Source organism: Chiloscyllium plagiosum, unplaced genomic scaffold (genome assembly GCF_037043375.1).
Source record: "Chiloscyllium plagiosum isolate Xiang-an unplaced genomic scaffold, Cpla_swu_hap1 HiC_scaffold_34, whole genome shotgun sequence".
Lineage (NCBI taxonomy): Eukaryota > Metazoa > Chordata > Chondrichthyes > Orectolobiformes > Hemiscylliidae > Chiloscyllium > Chiloscyllium plagiosum.
Genome location: NW_028270172.1, coordinates 10,258,056 through 10,274,237, shown reverse-complemented (window position 1 = coordinate 10,274,237; position 16,182 = coordinate 10,258,056). Strand labels below are relative to the sequence as shown.

The 16,182-nt window shown below is 45.1% G+C and overlaps 1 protein-coding gene across 1 annotated transcript in view; it reads right to left on the bottom strand.

The window, feature by feature from the left end:
• nek11 (NIMA-related kinase 11) overlaps positions 1–16,182 on the bottom strand; it is a 298,330-nt gene that overhangs the window by 124,929 nt on the left and 157,219 nt on the right. Inside the window, exon 12 of the mRNA XM_087978482.1 lies at positions 11,999–12,092. Within this exon, the coding sequence (XP_087834608.1) occupies positions 11,999–12,092 (94 nt within the window). The remainder of the gene's footprint in view (positions 1–11,998; positions 12,093–16,182) is intronic.

Below are 16,182 nucleotides of genomic sequence, written 5' to 3'. Positions count from 1 at the left end.
GTCAATGGCAGCAAGGCCTAGTGTTTTGGGTTTGGGAGAAGAACAGGGGAGAAGGTGCTCAGGCCCTAAACTTTCAAACTCGATACTGAGTCCTAAAGGCTGCAGGACCCCCAAGTGGAAAATAAGGTGCTGTTCTTCCAACTTGCACTGAGCTTTGCTGGAGCAATACGGCAAGCCCGAGGCAGAGATGTTGGCCAGGGAGCAGGGTGAGGTGTTGAAGTGGCAGGACGCTCAGGGTCATTTTTGCGGACAGAACTCAGGTGTTCCGTCACCCCACTGCTCAGCTGGCATTTCGTCTCCCCAATGTAGTGAAGACCACTTCGTGAGCAGTGAATGCAGAGGCTGGGTTGAGTGGAGTGCAGGTAAAGGACTGTTTCACCTGGAAGGTGTGCCTGAGGCCTTGGTGAGGAGGGAGGAAGTAAATGGGCAGGTGTTACACTTTCTGTGAGGGCAGGGGAAGGTACGGGGGAGCTGTGGGGAGGTTTTGGATATGGATGAAGAGTAAACCAGGGTGTCCCGGAGGGAAGGGTCCTTGGGGAGGCTGACAAGGGAGGGGATGGGAATCTGGTTGTGGCATCCCACTGGAGGTGGCAGCTAAATGATCCTCTGGATATGGATACTGGTGGGTGGTAAGGACCATGGGAACCAACAACTGTTGTGGGAGGTAAGAGTAGGGGATGAGGGCCAAAGATTGGGAGATGAATTGGACTTGGCTAAGGACCCTGACAACCATGATGATGGGGAATCCTTGACTGAGGAAAAAGATAGACATTTCAGAGGTTTCCTTGTAAAAGTTGGCACCATCAGGAACAGATGTGATGGAGACCAAGGAACTTAGAGAATGGAATACAGTCTTTACAAAAAGGAGGGTGTAAGGATGCATAGTAACTATGAAGGTCGGTGGGTTTGTCATGGATATTCCTGACTAGCCTATCCCCCGGAATGGAAACGGAGATGTCAAGGAAGGGAAAAGAGGAGTCAGAAATTCCTATCACAGGAGAGCATTGTCAGGAGGATTTTGGGTGAGACATCATGGGGTTAAAATCCTCTTTTCCCCAACACAAATGACACCATGATGATTTTCATCATCTACATCATTCAGAGGTAAACACCAACATATGGAAAATGGTCCACATTGACCAGGATTTCACCAACAGTGTGGAAGAGGAGGGTTGGGTGTGAGGTCAGTGAGGGGAGTAATTTGGGAGCTGGCTGGAAGAGAATATTCATTGACATTGTGCTCAACAAAAGATCCATTTTCACATCCACTTTGGGGAGGTAGCTGACAATGACCTGAATCTCAGTTTGAGAGTGAACGCACACACAAGTCAACATCTATACATTGAAGCTCAGTGGTTGTGGTTAGACTGATTTTGGTTTCGGATTGAAGATGGTGGAGGTTGAACTATGAGTAATTTACTGAGGACGGGGAGCAGGGAAAAATCTCAGCGGTCCCCAATGATGCTCCTGGCCCAGGTCCCAGACACCCTCAACCTCCAACCTGAGTACAGTGGACCTCCTAGAAGCCTAGGCCACAGTTAATGGGCTTTGATGTACCCTACGCTGGTCCCTGACTAGGATCCTGGTGAGGTGCAGTGCTGAAATGATGATACATTCCCCCTTTGACCCAGTCTTCACCAAGATAAGATTTATCCAGTATCCTGTCCTCCTGTATGATTCAAAGATTGAGACAACTCACAACAGGCACTATGAGAAGCAGCAGCCCCTTCACACCTGGTGGAAGGAAAGGTGCTCCAACAGTATCGTTACTTGCCCGGACCAAAATGTCCATCAGTGAACCACTCAAACCCAACACAGCTAGGCATGACATGTCATTCTAATACCTCATGCCAGACAGTGGACTCACAGCCCAGTCGTGACAGGAGATCTCCAGACATTGGAACTCTTTAGGAATGTCCCTCCCAACAGCCTTGAAGTGGTCAAACAATCCCCACCGACTACCACCTACCAAAATGGAGAAGGCTTCTTCAGAAAAGCACCAAACCCAGGAACATGTTGACATGATGTCAGAGGGAGAGCACAAACCTCTAAAAATCCTGTCACCACCAATCCCCCCACCCCGTACCCCTCCCTCCCCCACCCTTCAGACACCATTTGGCCCTCATGTAGTCCACACTGATCGTGCAATGGGACTTAGTCAGTCACCTCTGAACCCATCAAGGTGGAGGGGAAGTGAACATCCTCATCTCTGAGGGACTGCCTAAGATGGAGAACAAGCACCAAACAGGCTGACAAAATTGAGGCCCGAGAAGGAGCACATCCCAATTTTCGCTCTTCTACAAAATTCCAAAATGTTTGCAACAGAATTCCAAAGGAGAGAATCCTTTTAGCTGAAAAACTTGGGAGCAGAATTTACTGCTTAAATAGAACGAGGCGATCATTCCTTTACATTAACATAAACTGATTATCTTATTTCATCAAGCCCTGAGAAACTATTAAGGACAAAAGAACACCAACTGTGAACAGATAAGACAAATTAGCACCACGATAACTATCTAATTTGGCCTCCTCTCAAGTGCTCAGTAAACATTCATAAACGCTGCAACTGCGTCTCAACGACTGAATAAGCTTAAAAATTCTATTACTGCGAGAGAATCATAATTATTTTCCAGTGGTTTGTGATAATAGCAGGCAAATGTATCTGTGGAATCCACAAACTTGTCAGTCGTGCTCATTAGCTTAGCCCAGTGCTCTCTGAATAAGATACTGGGGCTTGAACTCCACTCTACAGCTTTGAGCCCATAATCGAGGCCGACACTTTGATGCAGTACTGAGGGAATGCAGCACTTTAAGAAGGACTGATGTCTGTGTAAGACATTAAACCACAGCCCTCCTTCTCTCTCGGGTGGATGCAAAAGATTTCATTGCATTGTTCTGACGAAGAACGCGGGAGTTAGCCCCAATGCTGTAGTCAATGTTTGACCCTTGACCTACTTCACAAAAACTTCTCAAATCTTCTGGTTTCTGGACCATTGCAAATCAGTCTTACGATTGGACATGCATGTCAGGAGCTAGCAGAGTGAGCTGTGGAAGTGGTGGAGACTGGTACAATTACAACATCTAAAAGGCATCTGGATAGGTATATGAATTGGAAGAGTTTAGAGGGATATGGGCCAAATGCTGGCCAATGGGACAAGATTCACATCGGATATCTGGTCGGCATGGATGAGTTGGACTGAAGGGTCTGTTTCCATGCTGTATATGCTCTTCATGGGAATTGGCTGAGAGGTTTGACCTTCCGATTGAAATTCCCCTGGAAGCCTCTATGAAAGTCTCCAACTCTGCACTTGAGACAGAGACTTGGGATTTTCCGAATTATTTATCTGACCCTGGAAATATGATCATGGTGAAGACACCCAACTATCATCCAGACCATTCAAATACCAGACCAATTCCTGAAATTGGCAGGACTGACGTATAAAGAAAAAGCGAATTGGTTAGGACTATATTTACTGGAGTTTATTGGTTAGGACTATATTTACTGGAGTTTAGAAGAATCAGAAGGTATTTCGTAGAAATGTAGAAAATTCGAACAGGACTAGACAGGGTAAACACGGGAAGGATGTTTCCAATGACCAGGGCATCAAGAACCAGGGCTCATAGTCTAAGGTTGTTGGGTAGGCCATTTAGGACTGAGATGAGGAGAACTGTCTTCACCCAAACAGTGGAAAGCCTGTGGAATTCACTGTCACAGAAAGTAGTTGAGGTCAAAATATTGAACAGTTTCAAGAAGAAGTTAGTTATAATTCTTAGGTGCAAAGGGATTGGAAAGTAGGGAGAGAAAGCAGAACTTAAAGGGTCTTTTTCTATGTCTTTATGAAGGGCAGAATGGCCTACTCCTGTTTCTATTTTCAATGCCTCTGTGCAATGTTAGACAGAAAAGTTCAGGCTTAACCCCTAACCACCGACCTCACTACCCTTCCCCAGTCACCTGTACTGTCTCCTCAACTCTCGCCTCAAACACTGAGTACCTTCCCATCCACCACCAACTACTCCAACCCAATCACATAAAGGCGGTGACAGGAAGGCGGAACGACACCTCTTCTTCCTCAGGCGGCTTAGGAAATTCAGCAATATCCTTGAACCCCGACACTTCAACCTGTAATTGAACTGGACCCCATAAACAAACCACTTAGATACAGAACCAGAAATACCAACAGAGACATGTAAATACCAGGCAGGACAGAGCACCAATACCTTATCAAAGACATGCTGATCATGTCACCTAGAGTGGTGACAAAACGTTTGCAGAAAAACACATCAGCTCAGCGAATGAATCCATGACTCCTTCCATTATTGGTTGATGACTACAACCATGACAAATCAAGTCAGAGTAATTCCTACTCAGATAGTCTCCCGCCCAACAGTTACTTTCAGTCCAAAAGTCTCATGACGAGATGGAGAGCAGAGAAGAAGAGAAATGGAAACAAAGCCTGGTTCTCACTTCCTCAGAGGACATCATGCTCTCCTCCCCCCCCACCGTCCCTCCGCATTGAATTGGCCTGTTCACTTTGAGGTGGCTCCATGCTCCCTCACTCACAGGCCTAATGGTCTGGCTATAGGCCAAACTACAGCAATACACCACCATGAACAAACAAATCCTCAAACTGAGGTACATCTGCTCCAAGACAAAAGGTGCAACAGGTTCAAGAGGTTAAAGGACCTTCTCCTGTTGAACAGGAGAAGTTTGAACACTTCTGCTGCTGTGTTCAACAAAAGGACTTGATAGTGAAGTCAGAGCAAGGAAGAACAAATTGTTGAATCGATCCCCTCAGGAGTCAGTGCCATGATCCTCAATTTTTCTACTTTGCGTCAGAGTTGAGCTAAATATAAAGTCATTACAGTACAGAAGGAGTCCAATCAGCCCATGGGGTCTATGCTGCTTCTCTGCAGAGCAAATCAGTCTTATTTCCCTGCTGTGCCTCTGTCATCCGGCAAGTTTATTTCCTTCAATTCCCCATCCTTCTGAAATCACCAATACCTCTGCTTCCACAACTTTCATACTCAGTGAGTTCTTCCTCAAATTCCCCGCTCTCTCTCTCTCTTGCCCAAAATGTCCTTGCACATATTGCACAGAGTGGGTCAGAGCCTGAGGTGGGGTGCAGGACAACTCCATGTTGGCTTGGAATAGCAATCTGTGCCCCAGCACCCGTTTGTGGCACACTCTTGGACACATTTTCAGATGCCTGTACGTCCCCCCCATTCACAAACCTGATGGTCTGATATGAATGCTGTAAGCAATAAAAAGTAACTTAGCCATGCTGCCTGAGCTTTGGTGTAAACCCAACGAGATTCAGAAACACAGAATGTGTTCAGATTTTCCCCAAAGTCGAGCAGAGGTCAGAACCACACGGTGGGGAAAACAGTCATCCAGCAGTGACTTTCACCAAACTGTCCACTGGATGACCAGAGGGCAGGTTCATCATCCAATTAACGGCACTGAGCAGGCTCTCAAAGCTGGTTGGCCTCTTACTGTCCATCCAGCATGGAAAGAGTAACAGTCTGCAGTTCAGGTAAAAGATAGAGAGAGAGAGAGACACAGAGAGAGAGAGAGAGAGAGAGAGAGAGAGGGAGAGCGGTCAAGACAATAATAACGTATTACCCAATTAAACAGACACAGAACATTCTGTACCAGAAATAGAAATTGCTGGAAAAGCTCAGCAGGTCTGGCAGCATTGTGGAGAGAACTCAGAGTTCCACTCTCGGATCTAGAGACCCTTCTTCAGAACTGAACGCCACAGAACACAATACATAGAACATAGAACATAGAACAGTACAGCACAGAACAGGCCCTTCAGCCCACAATGTTGTGCCGACCACTGATCCTCATGTATGCACCCTCAAATTTCTGTGACCATATGCATGTCCAGGAGTCTCTTAAATGTCCCCAATGACCCTGCCTCCACCACTGCTGCTGGTACCGCATTCCATGCTCTCACAACACTGAACATTGACTTTTCAGCACTTTCTGTTTTTGTTTCTGATTTCCATCATCCGCATCTTTACAGAACATTCTGTAATGTGTGGACCTGATCTATTTCAGGAGGAATATAGGATGCAATGAAATAAAATATTAAGCTCTTACATACGACTATCAATTCTCTTTTTGTGTAGTTCCTGCCTGACAGCTGTTTGTGCCATGATAATCTAAGACAAATTATGCAACATTCAAATCCAAACTTGCATTTTCCTGGAAACAACTTAATTCCACTCTAGCCATCAATGCTTTTGCATTCCGTGATATAAGTTGCTGATGGGCCGAGCTGTGTGTGGGAGCCTGCTGAACAGAGATCGGCTGCCAGCTTCCTACATTTCACTTCAAAAATACTTCATTGGCCGCAAATCTGTTTGCAATTACCTGAATTCCTGAAAAGCTCTACATACATAAGTACAACGATTTCCTTCTTTGAAATGTGGCTCAAAGCATCAGAGATATATTTCTAACTAATCCAGTGTATCTTATAGAATGGAGCCTAACGTATTTATCATCCAATTTATCCTAGCAGTGTAATCTGACATGAACATAGTCCCTCTGGTCGCTACAACAAACCACATTCAAAAGGTTATAATTACAGCAATCTGTTTCTGTAAAGGAAATCAAAGGTATTCTAACAAATAAAAACAGACTGATTCACTCCATGCACCACACTCATACTATGATAGAAAGCATTTAAAGGGAACCACCTTGTGGGATACATAATTGCTTTTGTGTGATGATGCAGAACTTCCACCCCAAGCAAGTCAATACTAGTGAGGGTGGACTCTTTTCTCATTGACACTAGTCTCATAGATTTGTGTTGCAAATCCACTGTCCTCAATCACTTCTCAGGTTCTGAAGCAGTCTCTGACAACAGGAAATTCCCATCTTGTTCCCCTGGACTTATCAAGGGACAAGTTACTTTTGTGATTTGCTGGGAGACTGTTCTATAACAAAAAAACCCAAAAAACTGTAGATGCTGGAAATCAGAAACAAAAACAGAAATTGTTGGAAAATCTCAGCAAGTCTGGTAGCATCTGTGGAGAGAAGTCAGAGTTAATGTTTCCGGTCCAGTGACCTCTCTAAAGAAGGGTCACTGAAGCCAAAACATTAACTCTGATTTCTCTCCTCAGATGCTGCCAGAAATGTTCTATAACTTTCTGCATAATGATACAAAATAGTCAATGGACTATACGTTACACTCTGTGTTAGCGAGAGTGAGTAGTACTCTTCACTTGAAGCCAGAAGGTTGTTGGTTCAAGTCCCATTCTAGAGTAGTACACCAAAGTCTAGATGGATGCTGCTGTGCAGTATTGAGGGGCTGCTGCATTGTTGTTGGTGTTGTTTGTTTGATGGGAATAAACCAAGTCCTAGTCTGAGGATGGATATTCCTGCTATTGAGGGAGTCCAGCGAAGGTTCACCAGACTGATTCCTGGTTTGGCAGGACTGACATATGAGGAAAGGCTGGATCGACTGGGCTTGTATTCACTGGAATTTAGGAGAATGAGGGGAGATCTCATAGAAACAAATAAAATCCTGATGGGACTGGACAGGTTAGATGCAGGAAGAATGTTCCCGATGTTGGGGAAGACCAGAACTAGGGGGTCACCGTCTAAGAATAAGGGGTAAGCCATTCAGGACTGGGATGAGGAAGAATTTCTTCACTCAGAGAGCTGTGAACCTGTGGAATTCTCCCCTACAGGAAGCTGTTGGGGCCAGTTCATTAAATATATTCAAGAGGGAGCTGGACATGGCCCTTGCAGCTAAAGAGCTATGGAGAGAAAGCAGGAGTGGGATACTGAGATTGCACGATCAGCCATGATCATATTGAATGGTGGTGCAGGCTCGAAGGGCCGAATGGCCTACCCCATCTGCTGTTTTCTATGTTTCTATGTTGCAATTTTTCGCCTGCTCTCCTCTAAACAATGATATGTGACTACTTTAAACAGCAGTAGTGTTTTTTTCCCAGTGTCCCTAGCCAATACGTATCCCTTAACTAACCGTACAAACCAATTATTTGATAAGTACCACATTGCTGTTTGTGGGGATCTTGTTGTATGCAAATTTGCTATGGCATTTCCTGCATTACTTCAATGACAATGCTTCAAAATGATGTGATTGACTGAGAAACACTTTGAGGTATCTGTGTCGTGTAAATGCATGCGTTTATCTTTTATTTTAACTACGTTGACTGGGAGTGTCACTCCCCTGGCTCAAGTGTTCTAAGACACAAATTCTGTGTCATGCAGTATGTGACGGTATGACTACAGGTTCGAGCCTCTGAAACCATGGAAGTGCTGTTGAAATGAGTGAGTACAAGGAAGCTCTGGTAGTCTTTGGGCATCACTTCAGTCCTGAAAATGCTGGAACAGAGCATCTTGCTTAGATGCCCCCATCGTGACTTATGTAAACAATGAGCTGAACACAGAATTAGGTGTCGTTCGCAACTCTGCGAATCACCACATTTTTTAATGTGCTGGCTCTATGTTCCTCAAAGATTTTCAAGTGGGAGGAAATGGAAGGTGATCATTCATCAGCACCTTCAGCACGTTCCACCATTCAATGAAATCATGAGTGACCTCTGGCTGCACATACTCTCCTTTGCCCCAATGTTGGCGATCAACAATTTCAATTTCACACCTCGCCTTAACAATGGACCCAGCATTTGTGGAATTGAGCTCCAACCTTCCATGGCCCTTTGTGTGAAGAAACTTTTCTTTAAAGTGGATGTAATGCTGCCTGAGATGTGTGAAGTGGATCTAAGCGATTCGGGTTTCCAGGTAAATAGAGAGTGGGCAGATTTTAGATAAACCCAGAAGATTGGGTTTGGGGTGTGCCATACTGGATATAAAATGTGTTAGACATTCTGAGGTCTGAGAAACTCCTGCTTTGAACAACGCTTGTGTGTCTGGTTAAGGTTTCAGATTTTCAGAGGGACGCTGGGGACAAAACTGATGGATCAAAAGACCTCTGGAAAAGAAGTGAAAAATCACACAACACCAGGTTATAGTCCAACAGGTTTAATTGTAAGCACTAGCTTTCAGGTGGTTGATGAAGGAGCGGCGCTCCGAAAGCTAGTGTGCTTCCATTTAAACCTGTTGGACTATAACCTGGTGTTGTGTGATGTTTGACTTTGTACACCCCAGTCCAACACTGGCACCTCCACATCTGGAAAAAAAGGCATTTGCTCAAGGGAATATGTTTTGAGGAGCATCTTAAAGGGACAGAGATGTTCAATGAGGAAAGTCCAGAGACTTGGATGCAAGCAGCTGAAAAGGGCTCTGTGGAAGCATGGAAACAGAAAATCAGAGCAGGAGTAGGCCATTCAGCCTTTCAAGCCTGCTCTACCACTTATCATGGTCATGGCAGATCGTCCAACTCAATCCCACTTTCTCCCCCTACTCTTTGATACCTTTAGCCCTAAGAATTATATTGAACTCCTTCATTTAATGTGTTGGCAGAGAATTCCACAGGCTCACCACCCACCTCACTCCAACCTTTTCTAAGAGGTTTGCATGGTCAGGGAAAGGACAGGTTGTGGGGAACTCCCTTTGCCTAGTGCCTACGGTTGTTGCAGTGCCCATGCAGACACTTACCTCTGGACATTCCTGGAGCCCTGCTCCAAAGCCCCACCTGCTGGCTTCCTGTAATGGCTCTTAGTCAGTCATGGCAGCTGCCCCCATCATGACCTATCTTCACAAGACGGCCCTGGGGTGGGATGGAGCTGGGGAATTGGGATGACAGACGCATGGCCTGTTTATAGCTACTGCATCCATACGCACACACTCTCTCTCACATATACTGTACACACACACACACACTCATACACAAACACTCACTCTCTCACACATACACAGATATATAGACACACACACTCACACAAACACTCACTCTCTCACACACACAGACATACACACACACTCACACAAATACTCTCTCACACACAGATATACACACACACTCACACAAACACTCACTCTCTCACACACACACAGACATATATACACACACACTCATACACAAACTCACTCTCTCTTACACACAGACATATATACACACACACACTCATACACAAACACTCACTCTCTCACTTTCTCTCGTGCACGCACACTCTCACATACACACACACACACATAAACACAACATGCACACACCCACAAACTCAGCATGCACATGTGCACACACACATATACATACACAATACACACATGTGCACACACACATGCACATACACACAGACTCATACACAGACTCTCACTCTCTCTCACACACACACACACACACACACACACACACAAACACAACACACACACACACACACACACACAATCACCGCCCACCCCCACCCCCCACCAATCATTCCTGGCCCTGAAAGACATGATCTTACTTTCAGAACTGTGAAGACCCATGGCTGGATTCTTCAGTAAAAGCTGGTTAAAGAGGAGAAGTGCTTGCAGTTTAGAGAAGGCCAAAGGATTAGATTTTATCTAGCTGCATCGATGACTGGAGTGGACAGGGATGGGAGAGTTGAGTATAAAATACATTGGCAGGTAGCTGGATCTGGCTATTAGGAAGTATTTGATTTCAAAGCATGTCACCATCTTCTGGCAAGTGGAAATTGCTATAATCCCACACAAGACTGCAGAGCAAGTCTTTGGAGAAGGGAGTATTTCCAATTAAGAGGCACTGGCTGAATGAAAACAAACGAAATAGCAACTGAAGTAGGCCATTTGGCCCCTGAGGCCTACTCCACGATTCAGTGAAGTCATGGCTAATCTGATGTGGCCTTATGTCCACCTTTCTGCTTGACCCTCCTGCTTGATGTGCTCCATAATGGGGTGGCATGGTGGTCCAGTGGTTAGCACTGCTGCCTCACAGTGCCTGGGACCTGGGTTCGATTGCACCCTTGGGTGACTGTCTGTGTTGCACATTTCTCCTTGGGTTTCCTCCCACAGTCCCAAAGATGTGCAGGTTAGGTGGATTGGCTGCGCTAAAGTTTGTCCTATAGTGTCTAGGAATGTGTGGGTTAGCCATGGTAAAAATGCAGGGCAACAGGGTCAGGGGGGTTGGATCTGGGTGGGATACTCTTTGAAGGGTTGGTGAGATCTTGGTGGGCTAAATGGTCTGCTTTATACTGAGATTCTATGACAAACTTTGACTCCTTTTTACATCAATAATTTGTCTATCTCCCTCTTGAGGAAAAATTAAATTACCAAGGTTACACTCCCCTGGGGCTGGAATTCCAAAGACTGAACAGCCTCTGGGAGAAGCAACTTCTCCCCAGCTCCATCGTAAATCGGGAACTTCTTGTTTTAAAACAGTGCTCCCTAGCTCCAGATTTCTCCACCAGGGGAAATGACCTGATTACCCATCCTGCAAAGTCCACTCAGAACCTTACATGATTCTTTCAAGTGTTTCCCAAGGAATTTCCCAACCTTTTTCTTTCAAGTGGCCTCATGATTTCTTCACCTTTCCCAGGAAGCTGCTTGACCTGAGGGAGACCCCAGGACACCCTGAGAAGGGGTTTACATTGTAACTGAGGCCATTTGGTGAAGTTTGCTGAGAGAGGCACTTCCAACTAGAGAAGCAGAGTTCACATTTTGAGCCCAGTATTTCTCTTCTTCAGAACTCTCGACTCAAGCCATTAACTCTGTTTCTCCAGCATTCTGTGCTTGTTTCAGATTTCCAGCATCTGCAGCATTTTCATAGAATCATAGAAACATAGAGACCCGACAGTGTGCAAACAAGTCCACACCGACCTTCCTAAGAGTATCCCACCCCAACCCGTCCCCCTACCCTATTACTTTACATTTACTCCTGACTATGCAGCTAACCTACACATCCCTAAACACTATAGGCAAATTAACTTGGCCAATTCACCTAACCTTTTATTTTGCTTTTATTTGGGTAATTGCTGAGCGAGGTGATACTGCTTTTGAAAGGTTCCTTCTCCAAAATACAAGGTATGTTTATTAATTTCGGATTTCCTACAAGCTTACCTGCAGGACGTTCACACTGACTTGCTGGAAGTTGCGGAACCTCAGTTTCTGCCTGCGCTGATGATTCTCCTGATATTTCTGCTCAGCAAGTTGCCTTTCGGTGGGAGATACACAAAGTCATGTTTTTTACACTAGTCAACAGAGTCAGTGAAAATCAATAACACTTACACAGTTAACTAACTTTAGTCCATCCCAAACATTGGTCTTCATGCTCTTACTCAAACCAAGTTTCAATTCCCTATCACCTGTGTATTCTCTGACCAAAAAGGGCTCTGGGCTAAGAAATGCCTCAATTTTGAAATTCTTCATCTTGCTCTTGAATTTCTCCCTGACCTAACCCTCTCCCTATGACTGTAACTTCCTCCAGCCTCACAATCCTCCAAAACCAACACTCCTCCAATTCTAACCTTCATGTGGACAGGGCCTGGGAAATGAATATTCAAGGCTACACGTGCTATCATAAGGACAGACTGATGGGCAGAGGGGGTGGGGTGGCCTTGTTGGTAAGGGAGGATATTCAGTCCCTTGCGCGGGGGAACCTAGAGTCAGGGGATGTAGAGTCAGTGTGGATAGAGCTGTGAAATACTAAGGGTAAAAAGACCCTCTTGGGAGTCATCTACAGGCCCCCTAACAGTAGTCTGGATGTCGGAAGTAAGTTGAATCAGGAGCTGAAATTGGCCTGTCACAAAGATGTTACTACAGTTGTTATGGGGAATTTTAACATGCAGGTAGACTGGGAGAATCAGGATGGTATTAGACCTCATGAAAGAGACTTTGTGGAGTGCCTCAGAGATGGATTCTTAGAGCAGCTGGTGCTGGAGCCGACCAGGGAGAAGGCAATTCTGGATCTGGTATTGTGTAACGAACCAGAATTGGTCAGAGACCTCGAAGTGAAGAAGCCATTGGGAAGTAGTGACCAAAATACATTAAGCTTCAATCTGCAATTTGAGAGGGCGAGGGTACAGTCGGAAGTGACAGTACTTCTGTTGAATAAAGGGAACTATGGAGCTATGAGGGAGGAGCTGGCCAAAGTTCAATGGTGCAATACCTTAGCAGGGATGACTGTGGAGGAACAATGGCGGATATTTCTGTGTATAATGCAGAAGTTGCAGGATCAGTTCATTCCTAAAAGGAAGAAAGATCCCAGGAGGAGGCATGGGCGGCCGTGGCTGACGAGGGAAGTTAAGAAACATGTAAAGTTAAAAGAGAAAAAGTATAACATAGCAAAGATAAGTGGGAAAACCGAGGACTGGGAAGTTTTTAAAGAACAACAGAGGATTACTAAGAAGGAAATACGCAGAGGAAAAATGAGGTACGAAGGTAAACTGGCCAATAATATAAAGGAGATAGTAAAAGCTTTTTTAAGTATGTGTAAGGCAAAACAATGGTTAGGACTAAAACTGGGCCCTTGAAGACAGAAACAGGGGAATATATTACGGGGAACAAAGAAATGGCAGAAGAATTAAATGGGTACTTCAGATCTGTGTTCACTGGGGAAGACACAAGCAATCTCCCTGAGGTAACAGTGACTGAAGGACCTGAACTTAAGGGAATTTATATTTGCCAGGATTTGGTGTTGGAGAGACTGTTAGGTCTGAAGGTTGATAAGTCTTCGGGGCCTGAGGGTCTACATCCCAGGGTACTGAAGGAGGTGGCTCGGGAAATCGTGGATGCGTTGGTGATTATTTTCCAGAGTTCGATAGGTCCGGGGTCGGTTCCTGAGGATTGGAGGGTGTGTAATGTTATACCACTTTTTAAGAAAGGTGGGAGAGAGAAAGCAGGAAATTATAGACCAGTTAGTCTGACCTCAGTGGTGGGAAAGATGCTAGAGTCTATTATAAAGGATGAAATTACGGCACATCTGGATAGTAATAACAGGATAGGACAGAGTCAGCATGGATTTATGAAGGGGAAATCATGCTTGACTAATCTTATTGAATTTTTTGAGGATGTAACTCTGAAGATGGACGAGGGAGATCCAGTATATGTAGTGTACCTGGACTTTCAGAAAGCTTTTGATAAAGTCCCACACAGGAGGTTAGTGAGTAAAATTAGGGCACATGGTATTGGGGGCAAAGTACTAAATTGGATTGAAAATTGGTTGGCTGATAGGAAACAAAGGGTAGTGATAAACGGCTCCATTTCGGAATGGCAGGCAGTGACCAGTGGGGTACCGCAGGGATCCGTGCTGGGACCGCAGCTTTTTACAATATATGTTAATGATATAGAAGATGGTATCAGCAATAACATTAGCAAATTTGCTGATGATACAAAGCTGGGTGGCAGGGTGAAATGTGATGAGGATGTTAGGAGATTACAGGGTGACCTGGACAAGTTAGGTGAGTGGGCAGATGCATGGCAGATGCAGTTTAATGTGGATAAATGTATGGTTATCCACTTTGGTGGCAAGAACAGAAAGGCAGATTACTACCTCAATGGAATCAATTTAGGTAAAGGAGTAGTACAGAGAGATCTGGGTGTTCCTGTACACCAGTCAATGAAGGCAAGCATGCAGGTACAGCAGGTAGTGAAGAAGGCTAATAGCATGCTGGCCTTCATAACAAGAGGAATTGAGTATAGAAGCAAAGAGGTGCTTCTGCAGCTGTACAGGGGCCTGGTGAGACCACACCTGGAGTACTGTGTGCAGTTCTGGTCGCCAAATTTGAGGAAAGACATTCTGGCTATTGAGGGATTGCAGCGTAGGTTCACGAGGCCAATTCCTAGAATGGCAGGATTACCTTACACTGAAAGACTGAAGCGACTGGGCTTGTATACCCTTGAGTTTAGAAGACTGAGAGGGGATCTGATTGAGACATATAAGATTATGAAAGGATTGGACACTCTGGCAGCAGGAAACATGTTTCTCCTGATGGGTGAGTGCCGAACCAGAGGACACAGCTTAAAAATACGGGGTAGACCATTTAGGACAGAGATGAGGGGAAACTTCTTCACCCAGAGTGGTGGCTGTGTGGAATGCTCTGCCCCAGAGGGCAGTGGAGGCCCAGTCTCTGGATTCATTTAAGAAAGAGTTGGATAGAGCTCTCAAAGATAGTGGAATCAAGAGTTATGGAGATAAGACAGGAAGAGGATACTGATTAGGAATGATCAGCCATGATCATATTGAATGACGGTGCAGGCTCGAAGGGCTGAATGGCCTACTCCTGCACCTATTGTCTATTGTCTATTGTCTAACCACTTGAGCATCCCTGATTTCAATCGCTTCACCTGTGATGGCTGTGCCTAAAGCTTCTGAGCTCAAAATCTCCCTCTCTAAACCTCATGGTGTTTCCACCTCGCTTTCTGTATGGGCCTGCAAGACCATAACCTGCACCTCGTTGATGTTTATCTGTGTAACGGTAGCTCAAGCAGATATGATCTGTTGAGTTGGTCATCCTGACAATGACAAGCTTATAAATGGAAACAATCCCCAGATGGGTTTTGAAGATTTCAAATGAAGGACATTTGAGTGAGGCTTTTCTATTGTGGGATTGGTTCAAGGGACAGAGATGGTTGATACATTGTCTTGGAAATAAGTGAGGTTTTCCTGCTTTAAGACTATCCTTAAAACCCACCTCTTTGACCAAGCGTTTGGTGGTATTTTTTAATAACAACTTATGTGACTCAATGTAAACTGTGTTTCATAAAGCTTTTGTGGTGTATTTTTTATTCCACTTGTGGGATGTGGATGTCACTGGTCAGTCCAGCATTTATTGTCCATCCCTAGTTGTGCTTGAGAAAGTAGGGGTGAGCTGTCTTCCTGAATCGTTGCAGCCCCCTTGTTGTGGATAGACCCACAATGCTCTTAGGAAGGGAATTCCGGGATTTTGACTCAACAACAGTGAAGGAACAGTGATATGTTTCCATGTCAGAATGGTGAGTGGCTACGAGGGGAACTTGTAGGTGGTGGTGTTCCCATGTATCTGCTGCCCTTGTCGTTCTAGATGGAAGTGGTTGTGGGTTTGGAAGGTGATGACTGAGGATCCTCGGTGAATTTCTGCAGTGTGTTTTGTAGATGGTTTGCACTGCAGGTACTGAGAGACAATGGCAGAGGGAATGGATGCATGTGGCTGTGTTGCAATCAAACAAGCTGCTTTGTCCTGGATGTTATCAAGCATCTTGAGTCTTGGAATGCTCTATTCCATGGCTTTCCAATGTGCAGGTCAGAACTGCAAATGGAGTCACGG